The 18763-nt window shown below is 36.4% G+C and overlaps 1 protein-coding gene across 2 annotated transcripts; it reads right to left on the reverse strand.

Annotated features, from left to right (window-relative positions):
- Positions 1-158: 158 nt before the first annotated feature.
- On the reverse strand, positions 159-17603 carry LOC136258540 (uncharacterized). Of its 2 annotated transcripts, XM_066051854.1 has the most exons (7): positions 17385-17603; positions 10715-10805; positions 8995-9113; positions 6920-7004; positions 5056-5171; positions 2485-2611; positions 160-562 (listed from the first exon to the last, which is right to left on the reverse strand). In XM_066051854.1, the coding sequence occupies exons 1-7, from the start codon at positions 17540-17542 to the stop codon at positions 479-481; spliced, it is 780 nt and encodes a 259-aa protein (XP_065907926.1). In that variant the 5' UTR covers positions 17543-17603; the 3' UTR covers positions 160-478. The 2 variants fall into 2 exon arrangements, with proteins under 2 accessions (XP_065907927.1, XP_065907926.1); XM_066051855.1 differs by lacking the exon at positions 2485-2611 and having other exon boundaries at positions 159-562.
- Between the last annotated feature and the right edge of the window lie 1160 nt (positions 17604-18763).

The raw sequence follows: 18763 nt of genomic DNA on the forward strand, positions 1-18763 counted from the left end.
ACAGTACAGCTTTATTTTATATTAGCATTTCTCACTTCACTTCAGTGCCACACTGCATGAATATTATGTGCACACGTCAAACTATAAACATATATATATATATATATATATATGCAGCTATACTTTATGAAAATGTATATGTGACCGGATTTGCAAAAAGGGATAACTCAGTGTTCAAGTTACATATAAGTGTGAAAGTTTCTCCATCCATTACACTATGTTGGTACTCACTACTCACCACATTTCAAGTCATTAGCTTGTTCCAGTCTGAAGTCATGGATTGTCAACGTTGGTAAATTGGATGTGTGTGGAAGACCCCTTTTCGCAAATCCAGTCACATATGGATTTACAGTAGCTACATATGCATGCATGCATTTAAAACAAGTGCACACGGAGATGCACATACACATAATCTATAAATAAGTGGTTACAACTGGTGAGCTACTGCAGGCTGCAGCATAATAATATTAGGTAGCTATCATGACTTGTTCATAGTGGAGTAACCTTGCTTGTCATGTCCTGCACACCTCCGACAAGGAGTAAATGTAAACACAACTCCATCCTAAAAAAATAATAGAAAACAGTTTATTTATAGCATAATTGTTTAAAAACTGCAAGTATGGCAGACCACCAATAGTGCAAGCAGTTCTATGGTAAGTGTAGAGTTCTCTGTGTTATGTAACTTTCAACTTGAGCATAATATAATCATGCCTGCACTAAGTCTAAGGCTTTGGGAACTCTACAACAAATATGTTGCACAAGATTTTCAGCTTTAAAATTGAGCAAATGAACCCTGTACTATCACACCCCCGGCCTGTATGGGAGTAGAGGTATAGGAGCCTTAACTATACGTACAACCAACGGTTCATAATATTATAGGAAAACCCTTATAATATTATGAACTCGATCTTGGCACAACCTTTTCTGGGCCCAAACGAATGATGTCTAACACCATGGTCAAAAGGACAAGAGTCAAGCAAGTCAGTTGTGGTGACTAAATAATACTAACAACTTGGCCCACAGACCAAATTAATCAACTGGTTATATGTGTGCACCATTCTTTGCAGTGGCAAGTAGCATACTAATACACTAAGTACCCAGCAGGAGTGTCAGCAACCCATTTGTCAATTAACTCGTTTAAATTCATATAAATTCAAACTTTACTAATACACTGGAACCTACTTTAAATCATGCAAGACACTTAAAAATGAGGACACTTGTGTTATCTAGACACTTAGTAATGGTAGCAAAGTATCCCTTAGCATGTAAACTAATCTGGAAAATCAGAACACTTTTGGTTGGTCCCAAGGTACAGGTTTCAATGTACACTGTTTACTGTCCCTCTATATGTGTGTATAGCTGAATAAGTTGACCATTTTACACACCTAACCTGCTATGAAGTCAGAACAGTTACACTAACATGAGTTGGGTACACTACTTGTTGAAATTTCCTGAACTAAACAGCTTAAACATCATCATTTGCATAACTTCTGAAAGCTGAACATTTTATACTGTAGGTAAGTAAGAGCTGTGACCTTGAGAGTATTGGTCAGACTAGACATAACGTTAATAACTCGGGCTTCTGAAAAGCATCAAGTGTGCATATTGGAGTCATTGCTGAGCATTTGCAGCATCCTAAGGTATGCAGCTTTTAAAGCCATATATCCTCGGCAGAAATTTTTATTAATATTATAGCTGCAATTTCCTTCAAAAGCTGACAGTTTCTTACAAAATAAATTGATTACACTAGAAACTACAGTTTTGAGGAATCATGCAGACTTAAAATCAAACCAAAAATAAAAATTCCCCTTTTCATAAGGCACGACTATATACTAACATAGTAAAGCCTTACTTAGAGGCTCACTCACAGTGAACACTAGTGAGGTGTACTGTAGTTAGGCCTGAGTCAAATATGCTTAAAAGTTTGTCCAAAATGCTTTCAGGAAATTCCCAAAATTTTTACCTATTTTGCTCTTCATTATGCTAGCTAGCATTGTGCTCCTAGGAATATAATTGTAGAAGTTGAAACATTTTAATCAGTGAATGCTCTATGAAAGCATTTCACTACAAAGGGACTGTTCTATTAGAGAGTATCAATCAATTTCATAGAATCAAGCTCTATAGTTTGAAAAATCTACCTAATATGCTAGCATTATGCTGGCATAGCACTCTAGTGTATTATACTTTTTATTCTACTGGTATATTTGACACAGGCCTTAGCTGTATGCTGATTCCCTCAACTAGAGATGTGCAGATGCCTATCTGCAACCTCATTAGAAGTCTCCAACCACTTTAGAGAACCACTCCAAAGATCAAACATTTTATGCATACCATTTCACTAACTAACCATGAATCATGATGGGTGATAGTACCCAAGTCTGGCTTCTGTACTTTAAAGTGTAAATGTTGCAATTAAGCTTACAACTTCAAAACAAAGTAATGTATTAATAATGTAGTTTAGTATCATCACACAATGTTCTTCACCTTCACAAGAAAAGGTAAAGTAGTCCAGAATGTCTTGTTAGGAATAATATCCGATCCAGACTTTTCATACTTTACTCTCATAATTATCATACCAGCCACAAAGTAGACAATTATTGCAACAACTAACCTGTTGATAGCAGAATAAACATACAAAAATGTATTACGCACCAATGCCATGTACACTTTTATGCCAATTTGATGCAAAACAATTGAATTGTATTATCAATTGCATAGTCACTTTCTGATCACCAAATCCTATACTATAATTATTATGAATTAACTACTTTCAATTACTCACAGTTTTGCATATAACTTTCCAAGGCTAAGTATATTGACAACTGGAACTTTAATGGCAATTATCACCACTGTGAAAAGACCATTTCATTATAATGACCTCATGGAGAAGTCCCAAAATAGCTGAACTGTACTTCATATGATACCACCTAATCGTAGTGACCATGTCATCAAGGAGGAGCTGATATATAACCTTGTTAAGTGTGGTAACTCTGAGACCAAAAATATGGTCTCAAGTTTATATGAAATCATGAATAAAGACACATGTTTGCAATATTAGCTAGCTTCTTGCTATAGAAATATAATGGTAAGAGCAAGTGCAGATTGAGATACTTTAATAGAACAGTCACTTTAAGGTGAATTTGCACTTAGAAATGATCAATTAATGATTAATCTTGAGCAAAATATACGTAGGTGAAAGAATTGCTGGAAAGAAAATTACATTGTAGGTGGAAAAAAGCAAAATAGACTTGGAAGTGCACCACTTAGGACCTACACAACATGCCACTACATACGTAGTGAGGTGTTCTTATAAAAGAGGTTAGGTATAGCTATCTCATTATTGTGGTCACTTAAATATTAAGAAACCCAATCAATAAAACAATGATGATGGCATATCAAAACACAGATATGTGGAAATATCCCTCCTACGTTGGCATGTTATCATATTTTAATGCTATTAATACTGCATTAAAAATTAAACAGATTTTTCTCCACCTATAACTATATACTGTATCTTGTATTATATCATCATTCATGTTACTTGTTCACTACCTCTATTCTCAGATCTGGTCCCTTCTTAATTTTCATATTAATAATTCACCTATTTTATTTAGCCTACGTATCTATGATACAGATATGAAGCTATGATACACAAATATGAACCTGGGTATTAGAGTGACTGCTTGATATTACTGCTGCTCTTGAATGACATTAAAGGGTGTGATTCCAGGTCTGATTCTGGATTGTCATTTGTGAAGAGGTGACCACTATAGCATATTGTATTAACCGATTTCAGATTTTCAATTTTTTAAAGTAACTAAACCCTTTACAGCAGAATTGTTCATATGGGAATAAACCTAAAATACATACACCAAAACCGGACATTTATCTTCAGAATAAGGATGCTAAAAACAATAAACATACTATTATATACATGTGTATTATTACAAGTACACAGAAAAATTTGGAATTTTCAACTAGAGTAGGAACCATAACACATCGATAAAAAGTACTGAAACAAGCTGGAGTAGTGCACGCTATTAAATCACAGTAAAACAATAAGAAGTGTTATATCCCTACTGTGCATTTCCATTATGGTATCTTGAGCACAGTAGGGATATAACACTTCTCATTGTTTTATTGTGATTTAATATCATGCAATACAGCTTGTTTCAGTACTTTTTATCAATGTGTTATGGTCCCTACTCTAGTTGAAAATTCCAAATGTTTCTGTGTACTTGTTTGTTAACTTTTTTGTAAATTAATTATTATGACTGGTGAACCCATGCATACCGCATCTGAAATGGCACCACACACCCCAATTATCATCTGAAAAGGGAAGTATCCATTGCTCTTTGTTGTCGCAGCATTTCGAATCAAGAGCTGTTCAAAAAGCACCACTGCAATCCATGTATACCAAAAGAAAGAAATGGTGCCATGTGCCCCAGTTATATCAATTATTGTCTGAAAAGAGAAGTATCCATTACGCTTTGTTGTCAGCTATGTTCAACCCGTCGTTACACAGCAATACAAATCAAGAACTGTTTTAAAAGCACCTCTACTTTCAAAGTAGCCACTATGACAAATACGGACGATTTCCGTTACAAAGGGAAGCCATCACATGCTATCGCCAAATTGACACTTTTCGCTGTGAATGGGACACAAAGGAGGACACCGGTAAGTCCATGAAGAATGTATTGTATGTATAGCGGTATGCCAAAAGGCACCTGTCGGGCTGAAGCGATGTCAAACAGTGAAACAACCAAGCCTGTAGCCTTAGCCGTTCTCGAGTTACGCTTGTCTGAAGGCATCAGTCAGTTACTCATTCAGTCAGTAGAAAATTCTGTTAAATCCCATAGCAACTTGTTGAAAGCGTTTCGGGTCAATCTGAAAGCTTGTTTGGGCTTGGTTTTACCTAACCAATACTGCCTCATCATCGTCTGGGAAAATTGAGGCTGTTTTTTGGGTGATGTTATTTTGTGGGCCATGCCTACTCCTTTGTGGTCCCTACTATACACTACTATCGTAGTGTATGATACTACATGTAGTACTTACACTGATAGTACAACAATTCCCACTATCCCAGGATCTGCACTGCTTTTGTGATTACTACTACCACTTGAGCCAGAACACAATCCAGGGCAGTTACACTTGCTTGTCATTGTGAATTTCTGCAACAAAATGCATGAATGTTCTTATGAAACACTGAATATCTCTAAGGACTGCTTTAGCTACCTATCTGAACTAGTATATACACTGTAACTTCAAAATGCTGAGTAGGAAGGTTTAATACAAGTTATGGTAACTGAATTAATCCTGTTTCCATAGCTTATTTTAGTAACAAATGTGTCCCACCTTACTTGTTTAATTTTTCTCGAAATTCATTTTAAGACATTTTATTGTCAGGAAGGAAATACCAATGGGCTGTTAAAGTTACAGCCTTATCTGCTAAGTGCTTCAGAGTTATAGAGACACAAAACCAAGAAGAGCAAAATGATTGATTTGTACAGTGCCAGAAAGATATTACAGGCACTTATTAATTGATCACAAGTCTCGAGTGCAATGGGCTACAGAGTTGGGACTTGTGTCATTCTAGTTACTGTGAACTGGGACATTCATCATAGTACATAGCACACGTTTTACCCAATGTATTTTGGTGGCATTTATCTCAAAACAGAATTATCCAAACAAAAGTCAGGTTTTTGCTCAGTGGGATTTGTCAAGATGAAAAATGAGTTCATGTCATTTTGGCAATTAAATGTGTTATTCTAGCATTAGCCAGAATATGTCTGTAACAAGCTGGAAAATAACACATTGCGTGCAGCTGACAGAATACTTCGCTTTGGTACAACAGCTGTAAGCCACACCTTTTAAGGCAATAAGATGCTTGTTGGCTTTGTGTACAACTATAGCTTCAGTTACCTATACTAGTGTAATTCTCCATAGTGAAAATTATTCACCTTGTGAAGAATGGTTGGTTACTTGCAGATGATTTGATTATGTATAATATGTTTTTGTTCTAATCCAATTTAATGTCAAACAATGAATGTAACTGCCAAAGCAGTAAATTAAACAGGATGAGGTCAATTGACAAAATATGTAACAGACTAGTATAGACATTTATGTCAAATATATAACTATTATAATTACAGTAATTATAGGGGTAGATCCAGGAGTTGGCAAGGGGAAGGGTACAAACAAGTTAAGGGAACAACTAGTAATTGTGACTGGGCCTGCGAAAATAGGACATGTGGGCACATGATTTTTGCCTACTTTTTCACATTTTCATCACTCATAACGTTTTGTAACATTATGCTATTACAGTGCACTTTTCAACTCTTGGTGAGCATTTAATTGGCTTTATGGTACAAGTTACAGAATGCAGATATTCTATTCCAATACTGAGATATGACCTGTAAAGTGACAGGGTGTAGTTTGTGCCCACATACCCTGTTTTCGCAGGCCCGGTCACAATTACAGTCTGTTATAGTTGATTTCATACACATAACAGCAAATATTGCCAAATTATCTCCGGTCAGTTGTGTTGAATTTTACCATTTAAGTCATTGTAGAAAATTGTGAAGCATTAAAACTAATGCAAAAGCAATTAATGGTTGAACACCTGCCAAACAATATATAATTTTAGAGGTGCTTTGGTGCTGGATGATAGTGTGAGTTTGGTTTTACAGAAAAGGAAGGAGATACTAGTGAAAAAATCTGATTTGTCAAAAATGCTGATTTTGGCATATCAAAGTGATATAACTTTTCAAAAATGAAAAGGGCGGAAGGGGGGAGGAGTCATTTGCCCTGAATGTCCCATGCTGGAACCGCATTGAATTACTCTTAATTTTGATAATGCACTAAAAAATCTCATCAAAGTAACAAAAAATAATATAAACTTCTAGTATTAAGGACTCACATAAGTTTTCGATGGTTTTTCTTCATCAAACTTCAGTTCAGGATGATGAGCAGTTTTGTTGCAAACCAGTTTAACCTCAGCAATCCTTTAGAAAATGAAACACCAGAAATAAGATGTTGTGTCATATAGAAACATGAATTATGTATCAGCAATTCTGTTCATTATTATTGTAGATACCAATGCAGATTATAATTCCAAATTCACTTATTAAAGTACACCAAAAAATCTGGAATTTTCAACTAGGGTAGGGACCATAGCACATTGATAAAAACAGTGTTGGGAGTAACGCGTTATGTAATATTATTACTTTTGTAGTAACTAAGTAATATAACGAAATACGCTATAAAAACATGTAATATAACTCAAGCTACTTTACCTACAAATGTAACTTGTTACCTAAGTAATATAGTTACTGTAACGAATCTAATATTATTACTACAAGTAACAAAGTTACTAATCTCGTAGTTATCCTCTGAGTAACGCCTAGCCATAACGAAGTAACGAAGCCTACTGAATGAAGCTTATTCACTAGCTCCTTACTTATAACCAAGATTTACACATTGTCCAACAACACAATCATGTCACGTGATAAAGTGGTAGTTTCACACCTGACAGCTTAAGGCTGTAGACACAAAGTAATATAATATGTAATATTATTATAGTTACTTTATTTTATGAGTAATATGTAACTGAAACTAAATAGTTCAGTTGCAAGTAATATGTAATATGTAACTAGTTACTTTTACAAAGTAACTGCCCAACACTGGATAAAAAGTACTGAAACAAGTTGGAGTAATCCATGGTATTAAATCACAGTAAAACAATAAGAAGTGTTATATCCCTACTGTGCATTTCCATTAGGTATCTTGAGCAGAGTGGGGATATAACACTTCTTATTGTTTACTGTGATTTAATATCATGCACTACTCCAGCTTGTTTCAGACTGTTATATCAGAGATAGTAATTAATTGTTATAGGAATTTACAGGGAGTACAGAGTACTTATAAGTCCACTGAAGTGGAAAAATGCACCTCCCTCTTATACAGTAAGTTAATATATATAAGTTGCATCATGGAGTTGAGCATATTACATACACCACGATATTTTTTTTAGTAAAGAGTCATGTGATACAGACAAGTGTTTATGCACAAGTCATACCAGTCATGGTGACTTGCATGGAGTGGGTTTGTGGGTATATGGTTGAGAATGCTAACTGTGCAGTGCTTTACATTCACTGCTTAGTTGTTTCTATTACATTTAATTGTATATGTATGGATCCTTTCAATGTACAGGGTTGAGTAATGCTATTCATGGTGCCGTTACTGTAGATATTTAGGCTATACACACAAGGCTATTGCCCAAGTCAAGTAAGTCTTAACAACAATCGTACTAGAGAGATGCATAATAAAGCTTGAGCTTTGATAGCACAGTGAAACCTACATATTTGTTTACCATCAAAAGTCACACAAGCTTGGAAGGCTACATTGTTGATAAGGAAAGCCCTATAGGTATCACTACCTGTAGACTTTCATGGATCATCCCCAATATGAATAACAGTACCATTATTAAATTTTTTGATTGCACATCAAAATGTGACTAATATGGCTTAAGATCTCAGTGTAACAATATAATTGAATTGTTTTTGTGTATTGCATGACATAAACAATCCAACAACAAGCTTTCACTCAATGAAATGACATAAGATCAAGAATTTTCCATTGTAAACAAGGGATGAAAATTTAAGCCTTATATACTTCATAGCTTAAATAGGGATCGAATTTGTTCAGCAGGAGATAATCTCCCTTGTGTAGTTTCACATTGACTATTTCTACTGATTACTGCCAAGTTATCATGAAGGAAAGATAAGGCTGGTTTTGACTTAAACCAAACATAGAAGATTTTTAGTGAGTGTGCCTTTAATCAAACAAGTTGCTGAGTCATTTACTTGTGATAAAATATAATGTTGGATATACAGTAGTCCAGTGAGTATTACTCACTCTATTACATTTATGCACTGACTTAAATGCACTTGTCTAATTAAATTCCTGCTGACATACATACAAGCTGTTCCATACCTGTCATCAGTTCCACCAGTGTACTTAATCTTCAGGTTTGAACCGTCATGCTCAAACTTAGCATTCTGCTGTGTCCCAAGTGAGTAGTAAGATTTATCACTTGGGAGGTACTGGCATGCCTGTATGTAAATTGCAACAGAATGCTGAATTAAATTTTTAATATAATAAATAAATAAACAACTATACACCCCAATAAGCAGAATCATGCATCAATGCAAAAATCATTCAATACACTATATACTAACCAATGGGCAAAATTGAATGATCAACGGCCAATGACTTGTTATCACACAATAGAACACAATCTTTCCAAGTAAAGACACTAGTATTTTTATCCTGTGTTTAAATCATGTGACTGGCTTTACCATTTTTGTCACTGAATGTGCAAGTACATAAATAACAGTTACCATATTACTGTATAATAAAAGTGTATGTCTAAGTGAACATGGTGATTACATGAAGTGGTACAGTCAAATTAAATAAGAGTTATATATATTATAAAGAAATAAGTATAGACTGCTCCACTAGAGGAAGTTGGTTTCAGCAATGGGAAATGAATACTCTTCACAATCGATTTGCTATGGGCTTGGCTGCTGGTTGCAGTGTTATTAAGAAAGTGAAGTTGTTGGCCAGGAATGAAAAGACATATCCATTCATTTTTCTACTTGGAACAATAAGATATTCCTATTAGCAATGTTAATTATCTACGCTGTTAGTTGTAGAATTCATCACAAGGCAGCTTTATATTCGAAGAGTTAACTTTTCGTAGTTCGAATAGCTCAAAAATTTAAATCCTTAAAAAATAACTGTATACGGAGTCTAATTCAACACAGCAAAGTTATGTAATTTCAAAGCTCCTGACAATTTTAGTGTACTGTCAAACTGCCAGATTTTGTCCTGGTAAAACATAAAAATGTACTGGTTGGGTTTTGTTTTTCAGTGCTCAAAATGTACAATAATTATAGTCATGTCAAAAGCAGTTTAACAAGTACAGCAAGAAAACAGGTGCTTTAAGCTACAGTTCATGTATTCCGCAAGTCAAATATAACACTGGAAAACATTGTTCTTTTATAGCTGACAAGTACATACAAGTAGGATGGTGTACAAACCTCAAAGTTTGTTTTATATTTTGCTCAGGCAGCCTGGTACCATCACACTGCTCTTCATATCTCTGAAATGTCTGTAACTATGAAGCAGGCTGATTATATAGGGATTAAATGTATCTTCAAGTGTAGGTTACCTTCCTTGTTTCACTACCTTTTGTTTCTTTCATCCCTAATGTAACATTATTATGACTAGTGAACCATGCAAAGCAAATTATAAAAAGACTATAACTATCAATTACTGAATTAGAAAAGTGGCAATTACAATTGATTTGCAAGTTTGTTCAGCTCATTGCGCGGCATCATAAATGCACAGAGCCACAGCCTGAGATCCTGAATTTCCTCTGAGCATCACTTAATAAACAGGACTTCTCATGCAGCTATTATTATTATTAAGTGACTGGCATAAACATAATTGCAGTCATTTCTTGGCCATTACTGTATGTTTAATGATTCACATTTAAAATCATGTTATTTTGAAGGACACATCCTTTACAATATTGTTTGTCTGATTTACATAGCATGGCCATACTTATACTAGCATGCATCTTGCATACAAATTTTCAATATCTGTTTATGGGCATAACATACAGAGCAGATATCACATATATACTTACAGCAGATTTGTAGCAAGCACCATCACCTTCAGTGAATGAATAACAAGGGTTGTAGGAGTACTTGAAATCTCCACCAGTAATCAGGTCAAAACTGTTAGACAAATATATGTTTAAAATATCATACATGAATTAGGTAATATTACATGTGTAAAAAGCATTTAGACTAGCTTTGCTGGTGTAAATTCATCTCCAGGGGCATATCTGGGGAATTTCTGAGGATTCCAGAAACTGGTCAAGTATATTCAGGCAAATTTACACAAGGCTCAAATCAAAATACTCTAATAGAGCAGCCAACTACCCTAATAGAACAGTCACCTTTAAAAGTACTTCTACCAACACAGTAACAACAATTTAAAATTGTCTCAGAGTGCTTAAAGCCTAAAATTCCTTTCTGGGGCATGTTCCCTCCAGACCCCAAATCACATTCATGTTTGTTGTACGTGTGCTTCAAACTTCACATAACTCCACTCTTACGTCTTCAACCAGTTCCAGATACAGTGCCGGCAGAACCAAGCAAACCTAAAACAATCAATTTCTAAAACTGTCAGCTTTCAAGATATTTGGTGAAAATTGTCACCAGATTCAATCTCAGAATGTCAAAACTTTCCTGGGGAAGCATACCCTGGACCCTCTAGATTACAATTTTGGAGCCGCCTTTGTTCATCTACAGTATACAGAAGCCTGCATGTTTGAACCTGGATTTTAGAAAAGAAAAGCATCTATTCTAGACTGAGTTTTGTGGTATATCATGTGACAGAGGACATATCATAGACTAGTTTTCAGCACTCAGCTAGATATCAACACATGCAGTCCTCTTTACAATACATGGTCTAACTAGAATGATTATCACTACCACATCAGTGAGTACCAGAACTTTGAGAGAGTCACTTCTGTATAAGGCAAAATCCTATTTTTGTCATACCCTCGTACCTCTCAACGAACAGATTTTCTAGTGTCAGTAACTAGCTATCCATACATAACTAGCTAGCTACTTTAACATTGCTTGAGAAGATTAATAGCTTATTTGGCAGTGCAGCTGTTTCACAGGCAAGCTCACAGATCCTGGCTACATCTTGCAGAAAAATAATTAACGATAGGTGACTGGGTCTGAGAAAACCGGTTCTATCACCCACATCAACAGATTTGATTTTTCACCAAGAACATAAAGCTATATGAATAAACTATCTAATTTCACAATAAAAAATCAGCTAGACTTGAGTGGTCTACTTTAGTTCAAAGCCCAGTGGCAATCTGTGCATATGGTGTGGGGCTTTAATGGGGTTCTAGTCAGCTTGGGGACGACTATATGTGGCTGTACAGCAGCTCTGTAAAGACCTGTGCTGTAATTTCCTTTCAGTTTTGAGACCTGAATGGTTCACAACATAGCCTAATTCATCCCTATGCCTTCCTCTTAAAATTTTAAAACAGCCTCTTATCCTCCTTCTGGGCCCCCACCCTTTGGAGCTTGCCTGATACAGTCAACCTCAGTTTAAAAACTATCTAAAATGGCAAAAAACCTAGCTGTTGGCTCTTTGTACAGTAGGTGCTCTGGAAGGTAATGAATTGGTGTAAAACTTGTGAAAAAATGGTACACGTAATGTAGCTTAAACCATTGGTGAGCTACAACACACTGAGTACTTAAAACCAGCATTTCTCAACACTTTTAAATAGGCAATAAGACTGGTTTTCCCACATAATTATATTGAGGGGAGTAGTTAAACCTAAGACCAGAAATACATGAATAATGAGAAGCGGAAATCACAAGAGCTCAGTTCATTTGTGACATGCAAGAAAGAGCAAGAGTTGTAGAAATTAAGAACAGACTAACAATGCTTGTAAGAAATTAGTTTGCTTGTCTACTAGTACTGTTGTCTACTTATGGTTAGTAGCTACCATAATTTGCTTTATTTTCGTGCAAAAAAAACTTCCACGATAAAAATTTTTGTGTAAAACTATTTTCATATGATTTACGTGAATGACTGCTCTATTAGAGTAGTTCGATCTTGTGTAAAAATTGTCGTGTAAGAAATTTTCCAGGGGTAGTTTTAGAGGAGTTTCTAGAGTTTCCAGAAACCCCTTTGGGGCTGGACTTACTTCAGAACAGCTGTCCAGCCTTAGGCAACTAGTATTGTACTGATTCTTCTTCTTTAACTACAACAATAAACTTATAGGACATAACACATGAATCATAGTTTCCTGTAGTAAAACTCAAAGATCACGAGTATTTTGAGAGTATAGGATCGAGATACCCAAATAGAACAGTCATCTACTCTAATAGAACATTCACTTGAAGCGTTAAACAAGATGCTAGTTCTGCAATTTATTTATTTTTAGGATGCAATTTATCCAAACCTGTCTGTAATTAGAGATATATCTATGTGTGTACTTAATTTATTGATATCCACTTGTACAGTAATTTAAATGTCAGTCACTGAGGAATACTGTATTCATGTACACATGCACCACTGAAATTGCTCTCAAATCTAATCTCAAGCATTCAACCTTCATAATTTTCCTGTGGCAATATTGTGATTTACACACTAAAGTGCTGTTAATGATGATTCTTATATCATAGATACTTCCTGTATGCTAACAACCTTGAAAGACTTCACCAATTTAGAGTACTGTTCTCCGCCCCTGTTAATTTTTGTTATTGACATAGCAGTAATACAGAGCAAACAGAAGAGGATATAGAAGGTGATGGTAATAGTGATAATGAAGGAAAAATGCTAAGTAGTTATGAAGCAGCAAAGAGTTGATAAACAGAATCATGACTAGTTTGCTATAAAGCTAGCTAACTGCTTGAAGCTAATCATAAAAATTCAGTAGACCAATCTATCATAGCTAACTATACACAACTATTGGTTAAAACATGACATATTGAATGCTAGTGAGCATCAACAGATCAGAAATTCTGTAAAATAGTAGGTTTTAAACAGTAAGTTTTATGAAAATACAAGCATTGTAAAATTGAAGCTTTATAATATTGAAGCGTTGTCAGCATCTGGAGGTGTGTGCCCCAGACCCCCACAGCTGAGTCCTACTACCACTGGAAACCCCCTTCTAAAAATCCTAGATCCATCCTTTGATTTTCGTACAAGTTTTGCATACGAAAATTGTTTTACAACGATAAAAAGCAAAATACAGTAGATCAAAATGACTGCCTCATTGACTGCTGACCGCTCCATAAGGAGAAAATAAGAAAACCTGACCTCTCTATTAGAGTAACTCAATTAGTTTTATTCTGTGAATGATTTAATGGAAGGGTTTACAAAAGGCCATCATTATTATATTGCTTGTCTCCTGTCACCCAATGGAACAAAAACTGATACAGGTGGAGGTGATTATTGATTATACACATGACTCTTGTTATTTCAGTCCCTGACTGCTCTGTTAGAGTATTTCAATCTTGAAGGCTGTACACCCATGCACCCTGTCAACCAATTGCAAGAGTGGATGGATTTCTACCCTTCTGCTATTTTTATATGCACAGCTAATGTATTTACCTTAAAACTTGGTCACTCTGTGCCTCATTGTATCATGAAATTAATTAATAGTGCATTCACGTGATCTATAATCAATTAATTAAATTTGGTGCGGCTACCTAAAAACATAGATTACGTAGATTATATGTGACCGGGCCTGCAAAATAGGGCATGTGGGCACATGAATTTTGCCTACTTTTTCAAACTTTCATCACTCATAACTTTTTGTACCAGTATGCTATGGCAATGCAATTTTGAAGAAGATAACCATCATTAACAATTGTGATGAAAAGATGTACAACAAAACAAATAGGCATGTGAAACCTCGGACAGCATGCGAACACAAAAAGTAGAAGACTACACTGTGGGCATGGCAAGGCAAAAACAACAACAACAAAAAAGACTAATTACTGTAATTACAAAAATAAAACTGTCTAATTTGTGCACCACTCTGTACAGTTTCGTGCTAGAAAAATTCTCTGAGAGGCAGAGATACTGGCAGAGGCAGCAGCATCTAACCATTCCTTAATAATGTGCTTCGAAATCCTTATATCAGCTTGAACAAAGTTTAACAAACGAGATAAATTCTTGATGGAAGACACTTGAAAATGACCAAGTACCGTGATTTCAATGGTGTCATAATAGTTAGCAATATTTAGGCGATCAAATTCAGCCAACAGCTGCAGATACTCAGTTTTGCTCTGCTTCCTATTGCGAGCAGACTGGATGTGATGGATGGAGTCCAGAGGGCATGTTAGTTCCAACAGAGTGATGGAAGAACTCTGGGAATTATATATTACAATGTCTGGACGGTAGGATGTAATAAGGAGACTCATCGGAATTGTAGACTGTGGAGAATTATCAGCATGGAAATTAGGTATATCAGCAAACACTTTAACAAATGGGATGTCAGCAAATGCTTCAGAAAGTTTAGTGGCCAAAACACGAAGAACCTGATCATGACAGTAGGTATACCGCTGTTGATTTAATGCTGCAGGGCAGCTACTTAAAACATGAGCAGTTGTTGGGCGCCGTGAATCGCAAAGCAAACACTTCGCTTCACATAGGATGGACCATCTCTGTAAATTCACAGCGGTGGGTAGAGTGTCAGATGCTGCACGAAGGAGGAATGACAATTGACCGGGGTGGAATCCCTTCAGTAGCCTGTTCCAAGTTTTACAGGAGCTCTCTAGTTCAGCGGAACTCTCAAACTTTGACTGAACAGTTAGTGACTGTAAATGGTCTTTGCATTGAGCTTTGATGGAATCTGACAACTGGTGCTTAGCCTTAATATATAACGACCGAGCTGATGGGAAGGCAGATAATTGTTTTTGAGTAATCGACAGGATGGAATAGTCATTGTCTTGGATTTGTAGAGCAACATTCCCAAGACGCAAATGGAGGTTAAGTTCCTGGAGCCACAAGTCAGAGGAGGCACTGACACAGGCTAGCAAACTTAGTTTTGCCTCCCTGGAGACATGAGAAATACTAGGACAACAAACACCTGGGTAGTACAGAATAACTCGTGTAGCACTCCGGGGCAAATTCAGCCATTTCTTCAGAAACCGTGTGGCAATAGATTCTAACTTGGAGATGGTCCCCCTGGAGACAGCATCAACACACAAATGAAACCGTGTCAGTGAGAGAATATAGTTCCGGTAAATCCACAGTTTGTACTCACCACGGGTGGGGAGTGAGTCAGATGCAGAAAGTAGGTCAGTAAGATGGCTTATCATACGCTTGCCTGCAGCTTTCTTGGTAGCACTCAAAGAGACATCAATTAACTTTCCTAAAAATTTGGTTTGGCCTTCTGTGATGGGTCTAGTTGTACCTTTGGATAATGGCAAGCCCATTGGCGCAACTTTGGAGCCATCAAATAGAAAGGAAATACATTTAGATGGTTTAAAAGTCAAGTCCAAATCTGCTGCCTTCAGGTCAATTGTTTGTAAAACTGATTTATGAATATCGATATCACAGGAGATCAAAGTGACATCGTCAGCATATCCTTTGAGTGAGTGTTCCATTGAGTCAGCAAATTTAACTGATGGTTTCCCATTGGCTTTGGTAAAAGCAGGTTTCCCATCAAGGGAGACAAAGTTCCTTGCTCTTTTAGCACATGGTTTCCACTCTATTGTATGTAAAGCAACAACTTCAGAAACAACTTGATCATCACTGTCATCATAAACAATTTTACACGATCTGTCTAGAAAGTACTGACCAACTCGCGCCTTGTACCAACCAGGTGGTTCCTCTCCAGCTTCTGTCCACTTTACATACACCTAGGAATCAACAGGAGGAAGAGCTTCAGAGTCCTCAATCGGAATCTTGATATGATAACCATGTGGGTGGTTCAAAGATTCAGCTAACTTTAATAAGGGATTAAAGGCAAGTAAAAACATTACAGGTGATAGAGTATCACCTTGAAAAACGCCTCTTCGAAATGGAATTGGCTCAGTTTCCCAAGTTTTAGTTGTTATAATAACAGACAAAACAGAATAAAAGGATTGAATGTAGCGAACCACTGACATGGGAACTTTGACAGCTTCCAACATATTAAACATCAAGCCATGTGGGACAGAGCCAAATGCATTTTTCAGGTCCAGAAATGTCATCATAAGGGGACACTTGTTTGTGAGAGCATCTTGCATAATTGCAGACAAAGTATAAATGTGCTCAAAGACTCCTGGAAGCCCAGAAACAAACCCTTTCTGTACACTAGTATCAATACATCTAGTAAGAATTTAATTGGTTTTATGATGCAAGTAACAAAATACAAATATTCTGTTCCAGCACTGAGATATGACCTGTAGAGTGACACGGTGTAGTTTGTGCCCACATTCCCTGTTTTTGCAGGCCCGGTCACATATAGGGAATATATAATCGCTAAAAATTGATGCGGGCGGTGACGATTGCGGTGAAGGAATTTAATAATGATGGGCAAATGTTGCCAGGAAGGTATTTTTATAGCAGAGCTACATTGCTCTTTTTTTATTCTCTAGACTCTGCTTGACCCTTCTTGCATGCTACGAGCATAGACACTACTTAATTTAGAGGCGCGCCTCTAATAAATGCTTTAACTCACGTGATCTCCCATTCCGCATTCCATCGCTTCATGCGGAACGACGAACCATTTCATCAGTTTTGTGGCGACAAATTTAATACACAACACACATCCTCTCACTTACCGTGGTTTTGATGTCTTGCTTCCAATACTCCTTAGATCAACTGCCTTACCATCTGAATCTATACACCTACACTCTGGAAACTTCTCATCTGCCACACATACTTCACTACGTGTATGATGTATTAACGTCAGCAAAATAGCTATAGCTGTGATGGACATGTTTTGTAGTCAGCTAACAACGAACCACGAAACACGTATATAGAGATCTGAAGGAGAGGTCACCAACTCAGTCAGCAAGATTATAATATAATTCATGAGTCACGTGCACGTGGGATCTGTTTGCACGGGATGGCTAGACTATTGCAGTATACGGCTACAGGTAGAGAAAAGATTTGTAAAAGGAATTGGAGACATTTTAAATTGCCAACACATGCAACACATCATATACCAGAGACAGCACAAAGTTGCTATGAAATGCTCATGTCAGACTGAAATTGAACGGACTTTAACTTTCATGGATAACTGCACTCCCAATGAAATTACTTTCTAGTAGCTACATTCCATGCTGGGAATGAATTCACTATTCGTGGCTAAGACATGGTAGAGAGTAAACCATCATTATGATGTCTAAAATACATACAATTACAATTACACCTCGGACACATGTAAGTATACATATGTACACAAAACACAGTATAGGCATGGCAAGGAAGCTATATAAAGTTACAGTACAACACACACAAAGAAACAAACAAGAAAAAGACTAATTAAATGTTCCAATTTGCATAATCACATACCAAAAAGATTATTTCATTCCAATCTACATAGCTATGCATATACAATTGCACACAAGTTGCATACATAGTTATTATTAATGTGCATGGCCTCGGCCTCAACCAGGAAGTATAAGGCACAGGAAATTACAATTATGCACAATAGATAGGATGAGTAGCTACAAGCTAGTTAAATAAATTATGTGAACATCCTTCTTCCCACCAGCAACAAAGTTATGGAACAGCCTACCGCCTGATGCAGCAGGAACAACACTAGAGAGGTTTCATATTATTATTATTAACACTTTACAGTGACCAGCACTGAAGGTCTACAACAACATGTGCTGCAGCCTTAGGATTACCTAACCTAATTTCAAGGACTTAGACTTAGTGACTATAAACAGTCTATTCTTGATAAGGGTCTATCATGTAGCAGTAATGATGACCTTAGGTTGTGCATGTGGTATGGAGAGGGGTTATTCATTGTTGAGTTTCTGAATCAGTTTTTATAAAGGGTTACAAGTTCTTCTTTGTGATAAAGATAAAAGGTTTAACTTACTTAACAGTTCAGTAACACTTGCTTGGTAGGAGTAGTTGCTAGTGATAAAATGGCATGGGCATGTAACACTTATCAGGCTGATAGCCTGTACAGGGTGATCAATCACCC

This window comes from Dysidea avara, chromosome 6, assembly GCF_963678975.1.
Source record: "Dysidea avara chromosome 6, odDysAvar1.4, whole genome shotgun sequence".
Lineage (NCBI taxonomy): Eukaryota > Metazoa > Porifera > Demospongiae > Dictyoceratida > Dysideidae > Dysidea > Dysidea avara.

Bases quoted from the DNA above. Each gene is read 5' to 3' on its own strand.
- LOC136258540 (XM_066051854.1), bottom strand. From the start codon at position 17,542: ATGTCCATCACAGCTATAGCTATTTTGCTGACGTTAATACATCATACA. The intron at 10,806-17,384 runs GTAAGTGAGAGG...TTTGTCTAACAG, and splicing joins AGCAAGACATCAAAACCACG to TTTTGACCTGATTACTGGTG. The intron at 563-2,484 runs GTGAAGAACATT...TTATTTTTTTAG, and splicing joins CTTTACCTTTTCTTGTGAAG to GATGGAGTTGTGTTTACATT.